The sequence below is a fragment of the Malus sylvestris genome, chromosome 9 (assembly GCF_916048215.2).
Source record: "Malus sylvestris chromosome 9, drMalSylv7.2, whole genome shotgun sequence".
NCBI lineage: Eukaryota > Viridiplantae > Streptophyta > Magnoliopsida > Rosales > Rosaceae > Malus > Malus sylvestris.
In genome coordinates, this window is record NC_062268.1 from 33,501,205 (window position 1) to 33,521,002 (window position 19,798).

Sequence of the window (19,798 nt, forward strand, 5' to 3'; positions counted from 1 at the left end):
ATCAGAGGAGGATAGGACGGAGGCGAGACCGTCTGTGTTGTGGGTCTGCGAGACGGAAGAGGCAAGGAGGGTTTGAGAAGCAGATGGAAAAGGCCGGCTTTACCGTCGTTCTTCCCTTCCCGCGATCATCAACGCCTGTGCATCAAGATCAGTGGCAGAGATAGCCTGTGGCAGACTCGTAAATAAGGTGAAATTGAGCCACTGAAATCAGCCCGGTGGCAAACTCGTAAATAAAGTGAAATTGAGGCAAAATTGCACAGTGCCGTTCCCACTCCTACTTTAGCTGGTGGTGTATTCAATTGAGAATTTGAGAGATTTTAATAGATTTATAAATCCATGGATTTTTATGGAATTTAGGGGGGGGGTGTATTCAATTGGGATTTTAAGGGATTTTAATTCTTTTAATGAATCTAGGGGTATTCAATCATGATTTTAAGTGATTCTCTGAAATTCTAGGTGTATTCAATTAGAATTTTAAAATAGTTTATTAAAATCCTTATAAATACAGGTGTATTCAATTAAGATTTTAAAGAAGTTTATAACATTCCAGGTGTATTCAATTAGAAATTGATTTTAAAGAATTTGAGAAAGTTGAGGAATTAGAGGGAATTGGAGAGATTTCGTAGTGTATTTTAAGCATTCACAAATCTCACCTCTTCCCATGAGATTTCGAGGGAATTGAATCAAAATTTTATATGGAATCTCTACAAATCAATTAAACTCCATAAAAATCCATGGATTTATAAATCCATTAAAATCTCTCACATTCTCAATTGAATACACCCCCCTTAATTGATTTGTAGATATTCCATATAAAATTTTGATTCAATTCCCTTGAAATCTAATATGGAGATGTGAGATTTGTGGATGCTTAAAATACACTACGAAATCTCTCCAATTCTCTCTAATTCCTCAACTTTCTCAAATTCTTTAAAATCAATTTCTAATTGAATACATCTGGAATGTTATAAACTTCTTTAAAATCCTAATCGAATACACTCGGATTTCTAAGGATTTTAATAAACTATCTTAAAATTCTAATTGAATACACCTTGAATTTCAGAGAATCACTTAAAATCCTGATTGAATACCCCTAGATTCATTAAAAGAATTAAAATCCCTCAAAATCTCAATTGAATACACCCCCTAAAGTAATGTATCCACTTTGTCTACGGTTACATAACTCCATCATTTTGAAATTTGATTTGAGTATAGCTCATTTAATATGTGGAAATGTAATTCTTATTTTTAAGGATTAATTGATGATTGAGTAGAAATTTTCAGATGAAAATATTGGTAAATAATGATAGTACTATAAGTACTTTGATATGACATAACATTGAGTTTTAAATGGACAGACGGAAGTTAGATTTACAAACCATTCATGTTAGAATCTAAAGGATATCTTATTTAAGTTCTAAAGTCTAAATATTTTCTATTTCCATTAGTGTAGATAATATTGTTTATTCAAAAAATCCAAATAACCCACGTGTTTTAACTAGCGCCCAAAGTTTAAGGGTTTGTATTAAAGAGAAGTAAAGAACTTGTGAAAAGGAGGTCGAAAGTCCGAAATAACCCTAGACATAAGTCATGTGCTAGGCATATGACTTATATTGGATGAAAAACTTAACGGAGTTAAGGTAAGATGATAAATTAATGATTTCGAAAAGTTGATACGACAATTGCTTAGTGACAAATTAAAAAAAAATGTAAAATTTCACATAACATTTCTAAAAGTTTTCCATTAAGATTACAGTGTGATAACAAAGTAGAATAAACAAGTATGATCTAACATCTAATTTTTTGTGATTGGCTTATTAATTGATTTGCCCTACAAAACTGTCATTTAGTCTAATTTTACCGAAAAAAACTTGTGCACAGCACAACTTGCCACTAGATAATACTGAGTAGCAATATTATCCACTCAAAGCTTGCCACGTTATGAGTTTTTAAGTATAATTTTCACCTTTTCTTTTATATTCAAATTTATCGGTCGTGTCATATCAAATTCATTATCCTAAGGAGTTCTTAACATGTGACATAATGGCAACCTAGTTCGTTAACGGGTCATGTAGTTTCGTCTTGGATTAACGAGTCATGCAAAAATTTGTCATGCCTAATGCCTAAATTTGGTAAAACATCAGGTTCTTAGTAATGACCCAATAATGATTCGACTAATTAATAAATTCTTAATAGGTGACTCAATAACAACCTGACTTGTTAATAAGTTTAAGGCTAGAGTAGCTCAAATGCCCAGGAATATGATCATATTTGTGAGAATTTTAGAAATTACTTTATTGTGTCTGTTCATCTGTCATCTTGCTTGCGGTCAGAAATCATTTTGAATTTCTTTATTTAAAATTGAATATAAACAATACCTGACAAAAAATAAAAATAATCGTATGATAAACAGGAAATTTGGAAAAATAACCACAATTTGGACCTTATATAGAATTATAGCTACCTTTTTAAATTGATGATAATTATAACCAAAAGTTGACATAAAAATACTAATATACCCTTAAAATTACCAAAGTGCAAAATTAAAATATGCAAACCACAGTAGATGGATTCAACAGATTCCACGTATTCCACTTCCCTTTCAATTGGATTTGAAGTAAGAGCCTTTGAACACAAAATTCCTAAATCCTTTCAGCTATCACATTTCAAGCTCTTTTAGTTCTTCTTCAGTCCTTATATGAATCCAGTTGACGATTGAGAGCGGAGATGTCTAATTCAATGGTTTTGGTCTTCTGTTTTTTCTTTTTCTACTTCCCATTCTTTTACTTATGTCTTCCAAAACTTAACAACGTTCTGGACAAAAAAATTGTTAGAAGTGGGTCTTTTTATCGGCTTTCTTCCAAGTTTATGATGGAATAAATCAAAATTAACAAATTCTAATTGTTTCATCAGATTTCAAGATGGAAAATAATTTGGGGATTCACAAATGGTGCCAAAAGGAATAAGGTTGAACCCAAATCAGCAATCTAGGGACTAGGAATTTTGAAGCCCCTCTGGATTGTTTTCAAATCTTTTTTTATCTTGAAGGTCGATTTTTTTTTCACGGTTAAGAGTAGCAAACGAGGAAGGTTTTAGCCATTAGGGGTATTTTAGTACTCTTATATCAACTTTTGGTTATAATTATTATATATTTAACATTGTGGCTATAATTCTATATAGGATCTAAATTCTGATTATTTTTCCAAATATTTCACGATAAACAGACACGATGAGTGATCCTCGTAAAAAGAATCCAAAGAGGATCCTTGTCCAAATGCCAACAAACGAATAGAAAAAGATACAGTTTAGTCCACTCTAATTTTTATTTATGTTTTAGGATGAATACCTCTCTCTTTCTCCGAACCAAGAAGAAATAAAGGAGTGAAAATTGCAAGAAATGGCGAGTGGAAAAGGTGGACGCAGGGTGCTGTTACTATGTGGGGACTACATGGAAGACTACGAGGCCATGGTCCCATTCCAAGCCCTGCAGGCCTACGGAGTCACCGTCGACGCCGTCTGTCCTGCCAAGAAAGCCGGCGACATCTGCCCCACCGCCGTTGAACAATACTCTCCTGCTCACCAGGTGATCAGCTGAACTCAACTACATCTGCAAACTTTTAAATTCATACACTCAAGTTTTGGTTTAGCCATTTTACATACTTTGATTACTTGACTGAATCAATTTTTAGGATTGCTAATCTGTTTTACCGATTAATTATATTAGTAATCAAAACTTGAATCATCAATGTAATTAAATAGATGATCAATCTAGATAGGGCTTCCCTTTCTACACCCAAGTTCCAGTGCCCCATTCCCGTAGTTTATATGAGTTTAGTGGAGATTATAGGAAAAGAAAAACTGGATAAAGCTCCTCATCTCTCATGATCTTCTAGATTCATGATTCATGTCTTACAAGGACAAGTTTTATACTTTGTAATTGACTAACAATCAATCAGAAGGTGGTTATAATAGTTATAACTAAATGATTGGATGGTACTTCACTTGAATTTTTCTACTCTTACAATGTGCCCTTTCGAAGTTTGGGATCAGTTTTCGGCACTAGAAATCAGTTGCTAATCAATATTTAAGAGTGCCCTCATTGATTGGAGATACTCTAACAATGGACAAGCTTGGTTTTTTTTTGAATCATGATCTGTGTTTCATTTGTACTGTATGCATATTCAAATATTGAGAGCTATGTTCATGTGTTTTAATCCGTTTTGTTTTTGTTATTTGTATTTTTTCCGCTTACAGACTTTTTCTGAATCACGGGGTCACAATTTCACGCTCAATGCAACATTTGACGACGTTGAATTTGAGAAATATGATGGATTAGTAATACCAGGAGGACGAGCTCCTGAATATCTTGCTATGGATGCATCGGTTGTGGAATTGGTGAGAAAATTTTCGGACTCCAGAAAGCCAATTGCTGCTATTTGCCATGGTCCGTTGGTCCTAGCAGCTGCAGACTCAGTTAGAGGGCGCAAGTGTACAGCATACCCAACTCTGGGACCTGTACTTGCTGCTGCAGGTGCATACTGGGTAAAACCTGAGACCATGTCGGGGTGTGCTGCTGATGGGAATTTAATTACTGGAGCTACATTTGAAGGTCATGCTGAGTACATTGGGCTTTTCATAAAGGCACTAGGGGGTAACGTAACTGGTTCAGATAGGAGGATCCTGTTCCTCTGTGGAGTAAGTGTTCATTTCCTTTACAATGCAATGAGAAGTATAACATAGTGATTCCCATAAGTATATATAAGATATTGATAATCACTATACTGTAGAAACCCAGCATATACAAATATGTGTAAGGGTGAAAATGGTCTATGTGCCCATGAACCCTTCTTCGTGAACAGGTGAATAGTTTATACACTTGGAACACAATACACGCAATGCAATTGTAAAGAATTTTTGTTTGTCCACTGTAGATGCATGAATTGGAATTATAATAATAAACTTAAAAACAAAAGAATTAATGAAGTTCGTCCCTTCGAATAAATCACTCTGAAATTTTCTTCCTTGATTTTCTGTTCACTGTTTAATTCTTCTATCTGTTCACCCAACTAAATCTCAAAAACACCAAAGATTTCTCATATGTTAATTTATTAGTTTGCTCTCTAAAGTCCCAACAAGAGGTCGCACTTGGTGCGATGGCAAGTGCCTTCGCCCATGAGCGGTAGGTCTCGGGTTCGAGACTTGGGAGCAGCCTCTCCATAAATGGGGGTAAGGCTAGCCGACATTCACCTCTCCCAGACCCTGCGTAAAGCGGGAGCCTTGTGCACTGGGTACGACCTTTTGCTCTCTAAAGTCCCAACACTGTCCCAAATCGATAAATTAGTTATTGTCAGATTTCATTCAACCTAAATTAAGAATCAAACTAGAACTTTATGTTCCCTTTAAAACCTAAGACTTTGAAGCTTACCTAAACTCGTTTCTCTACACTGCCAAATGTTAACAGTACAAGATAAAAGCAGTAAATCCCTCCGTATAAGTGTTGTTACCTGGCAGGTTTGTTGGTTATGCTATCCCACGTCAAAATACTTCTTGTACATCTTGTACTGGAGCAAATTTGTTGTTGAACAACAGTGACATGATGATCAATTAATAAAAGATTGGCTGCTATGTTTGGTTCAGTGCAAATCAAGTAACCTGTTAACAAAAATTTGAATGGGGCTTGTCATATATGTTTGTGAGCTAAGTTTTATCTGCATATGATTTTAGTCTATGCTCAAAATGTTTATGTCTCACAGTTACTAAGCATCATTCACTTTCTCTACCTCAAAATTTCTAGGACTTCATGGAAGATTATGAGATAGGCGTGCCTTTTCAAGCCCTTCAAGCCCTAGGGTGCCATGTTGATGCAGTTTGTCCGAAGAAGAAAGCTGGTGATATCTGTGCAACTGCTGTCCATGATTTTGAAGGTGATCAAACCTACAGTGAGAAGCTGGGCCATAATTTCACTTTAACAGCTGACTTTGATGCACTTGATATCTCAAGCTACGATGCTCTTGTAATCCCGGGAGGCCGAGCTCCAGAATATTTAGCTTTGGATGAGAAAGTTATTGCAATAGTGAAGCAGATTGTGGATGCTAATAAACCAGTCGCATCCATCTGCCATGGACAGCAGATTTTAGCTGCTGCTGGTGTTCTGCAGGTAAGACTATTAACGTAGTTATTTAAAAGCTGTTTTCAACTTAGTACCTTTCTTTTTAATCTCCTATGCCAAACTACACATCAGGAAAAGCTAAATCAAACCCTCTGTCACAATGCCTCGTACCAGAAAAAACTAGATCCTATAAAAAAATTATAAGGTTATTTTGGGTATTAAAGTACACAAGATGGAAAAGCAATATCCTATGCTCACATCTGAAAACAGAACGTAATCAGATTTGAATTAGACTAAGAACTTAAGCCTGGGTAAAAGAATGTTATTGTACTATAAGCTGTAAAATAAAATGTTCGTATAAACGTTTGCTGAATTAACAACATTTAAGATCCCATTTAGGTTTAGGGTGTGCTTAAGGAACATGACTAGAGGTAAGGCTGTTATAACTGTTGCAAACACCGTGAAGTTCTAGTCTGTTTGTAATTGCTTCTAATTCTTGTGAATGGTAGTCAACTGACCTTTTGCACTTTAGGAACATTTCACAATGTCCTAATGGTTTTAAACTTGCTACATTTGTAGGGAAAAAAATGTACTGCATACCCAGCAGTGAAGCTTAATGTGGTTTTGGCGGGAGCAACATGGCTGGAACCTGATCCCATACATCGTTGCTTCACTGATGGAAATTTGGTTACCGGAGCAGCTTGGCCAGGCCACCCAGAGTTCATTTCTCAACTGATGGCGTTGCTTGATGTTCGAGTATCATTCTAGTTGCTTCTTACCAGGTCAGACGCTTGCTTGTTGTATGTGTAATTCAATAAAGAAAACGGCATGTATGTTAAGGTGACTTGCGTTTTGATGAGGGACCAAGTGATACTCTAATTTTGAACTGTATATGCCATGTTCTATGCAAGTTTTGGTTGCGGATGAAACTCGGTATTGTTAATAATATAGTTGGTATTGGAAGGACGAACTGACATCGATAGAAGACATCGCCAAAACCTAAATCTAGGGCTAACTTTAACTTTGCAGGGGCAGGTGGCCCTCTACCACGTGGAGAGGAGTGACGCCGTTGTATGACGACGTGGGTTCGAACTCCGTCAGTGGTAATTTATAACTTAAAAGACAATATTGCTCAACTCAAAAAAAAAAAAAAAAAAAAAAAACGAACTTTGCAGGGAAATGTGATCTGCTCAGCAAAATTAAACAGCGGATTTCACATGCATGAAAGCTTGAGTAGGAAAAACGAGATATGTAAAACCATTCTCACCTCCTTGCATTTTCATTGAGAGAGAGCGAGAGAGAGAGAGAGAGATTGAGAGAGGAAATGCTGGAAAAGGGCCTTATAAAAAGGGGCTTTTCGGTCTTTTCATTCCATAAAAAGTTCTATATTAGCTTAGACCATCTCTAACTTGCTGTTTAATACTATGGTCCAATAGTATTTATCTTTATTTAAAAGTGAGGGGTTTTACGTTCGATCATTGTCAAAGAGGAATTTTCCTAGTGTAAGGACGGCAATAAGGCCGGCGATGCTGTATGGCACAAAATGTTGGGCGGTGAAACATCAACACGTACACAAAATGGGTGTAGCGGAGATGAGGATGCTTCGTTGGATGTGTGGGCACACGAGAAAGGATAAGATTAGGAATGAGGATATCCGGGGTAAAGTAGGAGTAGCCGAAATTGAAGGAAAGATGAGAGAAAATCGGTTACGGTGGTTTGGACATGTGCAAAGAAGGCCTACTGACGCTCCGATTAGAAGATGCGACTATGGGACAGAGGTTCAGGGCCGAAGGGGTAGAGGAAGACCTAGGAAAACTTTGGAAGAGACTCTAAGAAAAGACTTAGAGTACTTGGATCTAACGAAGGACATGACACAGGATCGAGCACAATGGCGTTCTAAGATTCATATAGCCGATCCCACTCAGTGACTTGGATTTTCCAAGTCTCCAACCGAGAAGTTTTCCTCACTCGGAAAATTAAGGGAACACTACCCCAACCTACATGCTCCACTCAGAAAGCTTCAACATACAAGCTTCAACAAAAGAAAATTCAAAGAATTTAGCGAAGAAGGCTTTGGTGTATTTAACACAATACGTTGAAATGAAGGAAAGCTTATTTATTGATATCCCCGATAAGCTACAAATATGTACATATACATGAGTCAAAATAAACACACAAGAGGGAGCCTTCACAAAGGTTGCTTAGGAGAAGTCTCAGCAGTCGGTAGAGCCCCAGAAAGAGAAGGCACCGGAGGGGGATCATTTGGAGCCTCAGTACTGGACAGAACCCTAGAAGGAGGAGGCATCAGAGGTTGATCATTTGGAGCTTCATTACGCGGTACAGCCCCAGAAGACGAAGGCAATAAATGTCTTTGGAACAAACCCACAAATCTCTGATGATCAAGTAAAACCTGACCATCAGTTTCCTTCATCTGGTCAAGCTTCCTCTTCATGTTTGTAGCATAGTCATGTGCGAGCCGGTGCAACTGTTTATTCTCATGCTTGAGCCCTCTAATCTCCTGTTTGAGACTCATCACTTCAGCCGCCAATGATTCAACTTGGCGGGTTCGAGCAAATAGGCGTTGGGCCATATTAGACACAGAACCTGCACACTGAACACTGAGAGCTAGCGAATCCTTAACAGCTAACTCATCAGACCGTTTGGAAAGTAGTCTGTTATCTTTGGGAGTGAGAAGGTTCCTGGCCACCACCGCAGCGGTCATATCATTCTTCATCACGGAATCCCCAACGGTAAGAGGACCAGTAGGGGAGACGAAGGATGGGCGCCATATGTTGTCTGGAGAAGGCGGGGCTGCCTCTTCAACAAGGTTCAAGTCAAAACGACGGTCGGAGGGGCCAGACATTTTCAAAGGTGTTGAAGAGAGAAGAGGTCGGACAAATCAAGATCTTAGAAGTGCAAGAATGAAGCTTCTACTGGTGGAGATTCAAGTGTGCTTTGGAACTTAATGCCAGCCCCTATAAAAATCTGCACTCGACGGAGCTTCAGAAATCGAAGAGGCGTCTGCTCAGAAATCGAAGAGGCGTTTGCTTTCTCAAAAGCTGGGCTGCTTAGAGATCACGAGGGTTGATCTCAGAAATCGAAGAGACGTTTGCTTTCTCAAAATTTGGGCTGCTCAAAGACCACGAAGGCCGATCTCAGAAATCGAAGAGGCGCTCGCTTTCTCAAAAGCTGGGCTCCCCAGAGACCACGAGGGCCGATCTCAGAAATCGAAGAGGCACCTACTTTTCCAGCCTTGTCAGCACCTGTCACACGCACACTCAGCTTTGCGGAAATTATGGGCATTCTGTCGAAGACTCCTGGGGAAGTAGAAAACACATGAATCTTACTGTTCAATCACCCACTTCCCACACGCAACAATAGCTCATGGGTACCACAGAAAACTTTGCCAAAGTTCTCTGCCAAAGTTCTCTGCCAAAGTTGAGCACGTGAAGCTTGCAGCTCCCACTACATCGCTCTGACCAAGAAGGGTAAAAGAATAGCAAAGAAACAGCACTAACAAAGTTTAGACCCATAAATTTTGAAGGTCTAGCTACCATATTATTACCCACAAGGGTAAAGGAACAGTACCACTGCTGGATAATTGGAAAGTCCCTGTGTGTCAACCTCTGTGCTTCGTGGCAAGGTAGGCTAGCAAACATGCCCAACCTTTACTCACATTCGAGAAAACACTCCCAACAAGATTGCTTGCTCCAAAATCGAAGAGGCACCATCCTCCGAATCTCGAGAGCCAGACTCCCAACATGACTACTTTCTCAAAATCGAAGAGAGGGTAAAGGAACAGTACCATTGCTGGATAATTGGAAAGTCCATGTGTGTCAACCTTTGTGCTTCGTGGCAAGGTAGACCAGCAAACATGCCCAACCTTTACTCACATTCGAGACAACACTCCCAACAAGATTGCTTGCTCCAAAATCGAAGAGGCACCGCCCTCCGAATCTCGAGAGCCAGACTCCCAACATGATTACTTCCTAAAAAATCGAAGAGACACTGCTCTCCGAATCTCGAGAGCCAGACCCCCAGCATGATTGCTTTCTCAAAAATCGATGAGGCATCGTTCTCCGAATCAATCGAAGAGGCGCTCGCTTTCTCAAAAGCTGGGCTGCTCAGAGACCACGAGGGCCGATCTCAGAAATCGAAGAGGCACCTACTTTTCTAGCCTTGTCAGCACCTGTCACACGCACACTCAGCTTTGCAGAAATTATGGGCATTCTGTCGAAGACTTCTGGTGAAGTAGAAAGCACATGAATCTTACTGTTCAATCACCCACTTCCCACATGCAACAATAGCTCATGGGTACCACAGATAACTTTGCCAAAGTTCTCTGCCAAAGTTGAGCACGTGAAGCTTGCAGCTCCCACTACATCGCTCTGACCAAGAAAGGTAAAAGAATAGCAAAGAAATAGCACTAACAAAGTTTAGACACATAAATTTTGAAGGTCTAGCTACCATATTATTACCCACAAGGGTAAAGGAACAGTACCACTGCTGGATAATTGGAAAGTCCCTGTGTGTCAACCTCTGTGCTTCGTGGCAAGGTAGGCTAGCAAACATGCCCAACCTTTACTCACATTCGAGAAAACACTCCCAACAAGATTGCTTGCTCCAAAATCGAAGAGGCACTGTCCTCCGAATCTCGAGAGCCAGACTCCCAACATGACTACTTTCTCAAAATCGAAGAGATGGTAAAGGAACAGTACCATTGCTGGATAATTGGAAAGTCCATGTGTGTCAACCTTTGTGCTTCGTGGCAAGGTAGACCAGCAAACATGCCCAACCTTTACTCACATTCGAGACAACACTCCCAACAAGATTGCTTGCTCCAAAATCGAAGAGGCACCGCCCTCCGAATCTCGAGAGCCAGACTCCCAACATGATTACTTCCTAAAAAATCGAAGAGACACTGCTCTCCGAATCTCGAGAGCCAGACCCCCAGCATGATTGCTTTCTCAAAAATCGAAGAAGCATCGTTCTCCGAATCTCGAGAGCCAGATACCACAGACCACTTTTTCAAAGTGCTCTGACAGAGTTAAAACATGTGAAACTGACAGCTCCCACTACCGTGCTATGACCAAGCAGGGTAAAGGAATAACATTACTACTTGTTGTTAGGGAGACTCCTATATATGTCGACCTCCATCCCCAACGGACAGGCAGACCTGCAAAAATGCTCAACCCTTCATCATATCTGAGAGGGCACTCCCAACGAAGCCTTTCGAAATATTCAGCTTTCTTTCCCCCCGATAATACCTCTGCAAACAAGCTATACTAGAGCAAGAATATCTCATATCATCAGGGTTAAAAGCAAGAGTATCCCATATCATGCTTTTTCCCTGTCTTTTCCTTTGGCCTTGTTTTTACCTGCAAGACAAGGAGAAAGGGAGCAATCAGTCAGCACTTGGAATCAAGCTTCCAGCCAGGAACTGACTGCCTGGAACCCCTTACCTAATTACTTACCTGCCATTGCTCTCGAGTACTCATCTTCAACATCTTATGTTTCCAGGGAAGATTCCGCATCTGCTTGAGGAACAGATAGGGCAAGTGCAAAGGATACAAGGAAGCATGTGGAGACAAGCGTAACAGCACACGTGCCGATACATCCATTACTCTGTCAAAAGCAAAAGTATCCCATATCAGCAGGGTGGAACGTACTCTAGATTTGATGGACTTGTTTTGACCCTCAAATTCTTCAGTCGGCCTTATACTCTGGAGGAAACCAGAAAACCCTCCAACTCAGTTCAAGAATAAGCCTGTGGAAAGTTACTTCTTCAAAAGCAAAAGTATCTCATATCATCTCTTCTCATTTTTCTTCTCTTTATCCTTCATGCTGCTGCAAGATGGGGAGAAGGTGAACAATCAGTCGGAGCTCTGATTGCTTACCTTGTCTGTCACCTCTTTCAGCAGACCCCTAGCTTGGCGACTTGGGGGACTCCTACTACATGGTTTGTATCGCGCTTGACCAAGCCTGAAACTACAAGTAAGCTTCAAGTGAAATTGATACATTACCTTGTGCATCTCCACCAGTTAAAGATACCACCCATGGATGGAGGAAGATTACTTCCAGAGAAGATGCCACATCTACCTATGAGACAGATAAGGCAAGTCAAGACGACACCACACTCCGATACTTAGAAGTTTCGTGATTACGAGATCATTCTCCCACAATATTTCCTACTGTCATTTGTACTAAATCATTCACTTGTACTCACTAAAGGAGAGCTTGAACCTATGTACTTGTGTAAACCCTTCACAATTAATGAGAACTCTTATATTCCGTGGACGTAGCCAATCTGGGTGAACCACGTACATCTTGTGTTTGCTTTCCTATCTCTATCCATTTATATACTTATCCACACCAATGACCGGAGCAATCTAGCGAAGATCACAAAAAGCGACCATTTTCGCTACCTAGGATCTATCTTGCAAGAGAACGGAGAATTAAATGGAGATCTCAACCATAGAATACGAGCTGGATGGATGAAATGTAAGAATGCATCCGGCGTGTTGTGTGACCGTCGTAGGCCACTGAAGCTCAAGGGAAAATTTTATAGGACGACAATAAGGCCAGCGATGTTGTATGGCACAGAATGTTAGGCGGTGAAGCATCAACACGTACACAAAATGGGTGTAGCGGAGATGAGGATGCTTCGTGGGATGTGTGGGCACACGAGAAAGGATAAGATTGGGAATGAGGATATCCGAGGTAAAGTAGGAGTAGCCGAAATTGTAGGAAAGATGAGAGAAAATCGGCTTCGGTGATTTGGACATGTGCAAAGAAGGCCGACTAACGCTCCGGTTCGAAGATGTGACTACGGGACAGAGGTTCAGGGCCGAAGGGGTAGAGGAAGACCTAGGAAAACTTTGGAAGAGACTCTAAGAAAAGACTTAGAGTACTTGGATCTAACGGAGGACATGACACAAAACCGAGCGCAATGGCGTTCTAGGATTCATATAGCCGACCCCACTTAGTGGGAAAAGGCTTTGTTGTTGTTATTGTTGTAAGGCTTAACCCACTCCCTCACCTCTTAAGATAATATCGTTTGCTAAAAGAAAAAATAAAAAAAATAAAAATCTCTTACAAACTCCCTCACTCCTTAGATAATATCGTTTGCTAAAAAAAAAATTAAAAAAAAAATCTCTTACAAAAAAAAAAAAAAATCTCTAACCGAAGATTCAATTCCAAGGTGGAGAGTTATAATAGTTAAAACTAAATAGTATCATTATGATTGCTATTACTCTTTTAATTTTTCATAATAAAATAATATAATTTTTTGCATACTGGGTGGAGAAGAAGGGTAATACATATCTAATGTCAAATTGAAATGTCATCCTCAAAATTAATTTGACAATTCTTTTCGAAATGCTCTAATAAGCAGCTTAAGTTTTATTTATTTATTTATTTTGGCACCGCGTATTTGAAATCGTTCTACAACAACTAATTTTAACTTGCACTTTTCACAACCATCCTATAGCTGTAAAATAAGGGCCACATCATATGAGATATTTTTTTCGTTGGATTGACAATATGTAATGCCACGAACAAAACCATAATTGATAACACAACACAAGCAGCCGTTTTGTAACCATTTCGTTTAGTCTTTATCTTTCATATTTTTTGCTATATATAGAGGAATATATGAGAGAAATTAGATATGAAGAAAGGTGGAGGTAATTTGTTCGCCATTGTACTTCATTACAAATTTAGTAGTATTATTCTCATTCATCAGTCATGACATATTATTTGTTTGCTAATACAAATAATGCAAAAGTAAATAGATTCAACGTTGAAATTATTTTAGCTAGAAAAAGATGGAAATTTTTTGTCTTTCTCAAAACATGAGGGGCTTTGCATAGAAGCAAGTTGAGCTAATTTTCATACTTCCAATTAATTTTATGATGTAATTTCAACTTTTTTTTAAAAAAATAAAACAAGCATTGCAATGCCAATCCAAAAAAGAATTGGAATCAAATGTTAGTTCTAATTTCAGAATTTTGGATCCTTGGAATTTATAAAAAATTTCAGAGTCAGTTTTATTTTAGAATTTTCAAAACATAATTTGAATCTCTTACATTTCGCTAGACTTTTAAGATTTTTCAATTTTTATGTATCCACCATTCAAATTTTTTTTTTGAATTCTTGGACATTTAATATATAATAGTATAATTAAATATAAAAAATAACATATCTAAACATAATAATAAACATAATAAATTTCAATCGAGTAGATAGATACATTTTAATTGTTTGCTAAATCTTTCGAATTTTTTTTTTAAATAAAAAAAGTTGGGGCTCGGGGATTTTTTAGTCTGGGCCGGAATTTTCAATCCAACTTGCACCCTATCAAAAACAAAAAACAATGGGAAATTGCCACGATAACCAAGGGACAACGTGGTCCTGTCATAGATCTCCGTCCAGAAGTTTCCAAGAACGCTTCGGTCTGCGCCTGCCGAAGGCATGGGATATTTGGGTTTCATTATCCACTTTCACAATTTAGTCCACCCAGCTTCACCTCTCTCTCTCCCCCTCTCTGAAAAACCAAGAAAAAGAGAAAAGAAATGGCGAAGGGGCGCAGAGTGCTGATGGTATTGGGTGACTACGTCGAAGACTATGAGGCGATGGTCCCCTTTCAAGCTTTGCAGGCATTCGGAGTCTCCGTCGACGCCGTCTGTCCTGCCAAGAAGTCCGGTGATATCTGCCGCACTGCCATTCATGAACTTTCTCCTGCTCACCAGGTGACCTCACCTCTCTGCTTTTCATAGTCAATTAGTCATACTATACTCTCAATTCCCGATTGGTCCCTTTCTACTTTGTAATCAAAGCACGATCAATTAGATAAAAGATTTTATTGTATTGATTCTCTTTTGATACAACTTGTATGGGGAGGAGGGACCGAACTCGGGGGCAATGGTTGAAAGTTATGAACCAACTGAGCTACAAGTTGCTTGCTTTAGATAGAATGATTACTTAACTTGAATTTGTAAAACCCAAACAAGGTATTTGCCCCAAAGATTGGAATGGTTACAACTCTCACATTAATTTGGATTGGTAGAGTTTGTCAACCAATGAACTGTAGCCCTAATTTATAGACAAGAGGGGGAAAGTTTATTATTCAGTAGATTCACTCTATCAGTTTGACAAATTTCAAGATGTAGCATTTATATTAGGTCGCATAATTTCTGATACCGAATTTATTTGGCGTGGTAGAAATCAAATGCAAACATCTACCCAGTTGAGACTGTGGAATTCTCACTAACAACTTGATGCTAGTTTGTGTGGAAGGGAGCAAAAACCAGGAGGTTTGTTAGAGTGTTTGCTCACTCGTTATGAGCTCCTTAACTGACCTGTAAATAGGTCGTGTTCAGGGGACAGATAGCCTGAACAAATTCTTGGCACGATCACTTGCTACACTTGTACCTAGGTTTTCTGTATCATGATATGCTTTTCACTTGTACTGTATGCACAATTACAAATCTCAAAAGCTATATGTATTTCTATACCCTTTGTTTTAATATGCTTTTTGGGGGTAAATGTGTTTTTGCTCTTGGTTGCAGACTTATTCTGAATCACGGGGTCACAATTTTACACTCAATGCTTCATTTGATGACATTGAGTTTAACAAGTATGATGGATTAATAATACCAGGAGGACGGGCACCTGAATATCTTGCTTTGGATGCGTCAGTTGTAGAATTGGTGAAACAATTTTCTGACTCTGGAAAGCCAATTGCTTCTATTTGCCACGGGCAACTGATCCTAGCAGCAGCAGGCTCAGTTAAAGGTCGGAAGTGTACAGCGTTCCCTCCTGTCAAACCAGTACTCGTTGCTGCAGGTGCTTACTGGGTGGAGCCCGAGACCATGTCCGCTTGTGTTGTTGATGGTAATATAATTACCGGGGCCACGTACGATGCCCATCCTGAGTTCATTAGGCTATTTGTTAAGGCATTGGGAGGAATCATAACTGGTTCAGATAGGAGGATCCTTTTTCTCTGTGGAGTAAGTTCTATTTTCATTTGAAATGCAATGAGAAATATAAGTTTGTGATTGCTTATAAATATATAAGAACGTGAAATTGACTTTACAGTATTTATGTTTTGACGTACTTTGTTTATGACAAATGTTATGGTGAAGTCAAATCTTAAGCTGAAACAAAATAATTTACGAACATGAATAGGTGGAATGGTGTATGTTCTCTTGAAAGTGTGAAACTGATTAATTTCTTTGTTTGTGCATATGCATGAATGGGAATAACGATAAACTTAAAATATGATAATTGATGGAACCATCCCTTGACAATTTATTTCGAAAAAGAAAGGGGAGAAACCTGGGTAGGCTTTACCACATTGTCCACAATTTTGGTGTTGGGTTTCATCAAGCATTCCTATGTGTGTAATGTATGCTGCTTTGCCTGTTGCCTGTTGCCTGTATGCTTCAGTGCTCTGCCTATTTGGGTTGTGCTTCACATTAGAAGACTAATGTTTTGCAGGTCAATGTGTGAATTGTGAAAGTAAAACCAAACATGTATACTAACCACTTTTCAGGTCATTTGCATGAATTATGGATATGGAACATGTTAGGTAGTGAAGTCAATGGCTTATGAACTTAAATAACTCCTTTTACTTTAGTTAAGAGACTACTCCAGAATTTCAAAGTTCAGTTATTTTGAATGCATAACTTAGAGAATCTTCTCCCTTGCTTATTTCTGTACTGTTGAATTCTTTTTCATCCCCTCTTCATCACTGAAATTCCAGACTTTTCCCATATCCCGAGACAATAATTAGCTCTCCAAATTCCAGACGCAACCCCTTTGTTGCTGTCAAATGTCATACAACCAAATTTCTTGAAACCAGTCCGTTAGTTACCCTTTTAAAACAAATCTTTCAGAGCCTACCTAAACTTTTCCACTTACAATGCCAAAAGTTAGAATGCAACAAAACATACCTTAGCCCACCATGTATGCTTTAATAGGATGGTTATCTAACCTCTCCTGCATCAAATTAGTTCTTTTACTTGTTATTCAGAATCAAACTTACTGATTGTTTAACAGTGATAAGATGGTCAATAAATCAAGATTGACTCCTTTGCATTCGCGTTTTGAAAAGAAATTAAAGGGGTTTGTCATTTTTTTATGAGCTAATTCTTATGTATGTATTGTTCTAGGCAATGATCAAAATGTTAGATTTCTCATTTACTAATCACTTTCTCTCTTCAATATTTGTAGGACTTTATGGAGGATTATGAGGTAACTGTGCCCTTTCAGTCCCTTCAAGCTCTTGGATGCCATGTTGATGCAGTTTGCCCGAAGAAGAAAGCTGGTGATATCTGTGCAACTGCTGTCCATGATTTTGAAGGCGACCAAACCTACAGTGAGAAACTGGGCCATAATTTTACTTTAACAGCTGATTTTGAAGCTCTAGATGTCTCAAGTTACGATGCGCTTGTAATCCCTGGAGGTCGAGCTCCTGAATATTTGGCATTGGATGAGAAAGTTATTGCATTAGTGAAGCAAATTGTTGAAGCCAGGAAACCAGTTGCGTCCATCTGCCATGGGCAGCAGATTTTAGCTGCTGCTGGTGTTCTGCAGGTATGGTTACTGACATAATCATTTAAGAGCAATTCCCAATTAGTACCTCTCTTCCTTCAGCAAGGCGCCTTTTTCCTTAAGTTTGATCCAAATTTCATTTTGGTTCATATTTTTAAAGTTTTTCAATCAAATTCGATTATTTCCTTCTCTGATTAAATCATGTGCGGCTGTCAACCATAGTAATGTTTTTGTTACAACTTTCATGGATATTTCGGTCATTCCTTATGATGCAACCAAAGGAGTTCCTCCAATAATTTGGTTCAACTTGAAACAAAGTGAAGCTGTAATCCCTGTTTAGGTAGCTTTATTATTTTATTGCTTCTGCGGCCCATTTTTTAATATGGGATATGGGTTTTTGGGGATGAGTTCCTGGCTGTTTTATTGGGATCAATCCCATTACTGAATACGAATGCAATAACATAAAGTTTCACAAACAATGACGCAAAATTCTTTAAGAATCCAAAATCAATTTTAAGCATATTAAAATTGTAAATTTTGAAATTTCAAATTCAAAAGTAGATATACAAATACAGTGTACATTTCTGTGTTTAGCTTAGCTTTTTGCTTTTTCTGAAAAATAATATTTTAAGTTCTAGTCTCCTGTTAGATATGTCAATGCTTAATGAAAAAGAAAAAGTAGATGTTCTGTACGTGTGGTCGTGTACATTTACATTGTAGAAAAATGTAAAAGGTAACGGAAACTATGTATGCCCAAAACAGATTAGAGTTCAGATCTCTAGATCAGTAACTTAAAAGATGTTCATGAACTGTACCCAAAGTGGGCCTTGAGGCGGCAGCAAAACACCATAGGTTTAGTTTAGCAAAACAAATTATATGGGAATATTTTTTTTTGCTTTAGCATCGATTTGAATTCTTGAACCTATTATCTGCCTAGTTCATCCTGAATGAATGTTTGTTCTGACTTCTGATGGATGTGCCGATGTGATTAAGCTAGAAAGTTTCGTGTTTTTGCTTTTTGTTTGTGAGGTAACTGTGCCCCTTCAATCACTTTTTGGACACGTTGTAAGTGTTTATAAATGGCTACGTTTCAGGGAAAGAAATGTACTGCATACCCTGCGGTGAAGCTTAATGTGGTTCTTTCGGGAGGCACATGGCTGGAACCTGATCCAATAGATCGTTGCTTCACGGATGGAAATTTGGTTACTGGAGCAGCGTGGCCAGGCCACCCAGAGTTCATTTCTCAGTTGATGACATTGCTTGATGTTCAAGTATCATTCTAGCTCCATTTACCAGGTCAACCGCTTGCGTGAGTTATGTTTAACTATTATTCTGAAATAATAAGAGGTGTATGCTATGTTCGACCAGCGAAAGGCGACATGTATGTTATGTCTAAGTTGATGTCTGTATCTACGAGGGCGTACTCTTTCTTTGATCTATATATGCCGTATTTCCATGTAACTTCTTTCCTTCGATGGTTGCACATCTAACCGTGAAAAAAGCTCAGCCGCTCCATCTTTTGTTCCTATCGTCAAGCATATATATGTGTGTGTATATGTATAGAATGTTCTCTAACACAGTTAACCTCACTTTGGCCGATTGCCTGGTATCCCCAAGTGCGGTTAGCCGAATCATAGAAAACGTCGATATGTACGTACATGTGTGGGTGTATTATGGTCGAAGTCTCCGGAAGTACTGACTGGAGTGGACTGGACATGCGAAGAAAATTGGCATTGTTGTAACCCCAAATGGCCAATCTGTCGTTTGTGTGGACCACAGATTGCGGAAGGAAATCCAGAGCCATGACATCGACCAATCACTATGCTTTTAGCATGACCTATATTATACTCTCTCTCTTTCAACTATGATTTCTCGACAACTAGCTTGGAAGCATTGAGCTCCAAGCACCAACAACAAAGTTTTCTGTAAGACGTCGAATTTAATGGTCGGAAAACAGAGTGAAGATGCCCCGATGAGCGTGACGTGTTCTGCTATTTGTTGCTCAAATCTACGATGTGTTTAGTAAGCAAGCAAAGCATTGGCAGCTCAAGTGTATATACCATATACGAGTTTCCATCTCTTCTTCAATCATCCTCCATTACCCCTTTACAGCCTCAGAGTTGAATCCACCGA

At 38.8% G+C, this 19,798-nt stretch overlaps 2 protein-coding genes and 1 pseudogene across 2 annotated transcripts; all 3 read left to right on the plus strand.

Annotated features, from left to right (window-relative positions):
* Nucleotides 1–3,292: 3,292 nt before the first annotated feature.
* LOC126582125 (protein DJ-1 homolog D-like) lies at nucleotides 3,293–7,075 on the plus strand. Its single transcript, XM_050246142.1, has 4 exons — nucleotides 3,293–3,583; nucleotides 4,255–4,695; nucleotides 5,795–6,157; nucleotides 6,689–7,075. Exons 1-4 carry the CDS (start codon nucleotides 3,398–3,400, stop codon nucleotides 6,875–6,877), a joined length of 1,179 nt encoding a protein of 392 aa, XP_050102099.1. The 5' UTR covers nucleotides 3,293–3,397; the 3' UTR covers nucleotides 6,878–7,075.
* Nucleotides 7,076–14,578: 7,503 nt separating this feature from the next.
* On the plus strand, nucleotides 14,579–19,126 carry LOC126582126 (protein DJ-1 homolog D-like). The gene is made up of 4 exons (XM_050246143.1): nucleotides 14,579–14,859; nucleotides 15,679–16,119; nucleotides 17,345–17,707; nucleotides 18,760–19,126. Exons 1-4 carry the CDS (start codon nucleotides 14,683–14,685, stop codon nucleotides 18,946–18,948), a joined length of 1,170 nt encoding a protein of 389 aa, XP_050102100.1. The 5' UTR covers nucleotides 14,579–14,682; the 3' UTR covers nucleotides 18,949–19,126.
* Nucleotides 19,127–19,678: 552 nt separating this feature from the next.
* Nucleotides 19,679–19,798, plus strand: part of LOC126633990 (protein DJ-1 homolog D-like) — a 71,906-nt pseudogene continuing 71,786 nt past the window's right edge.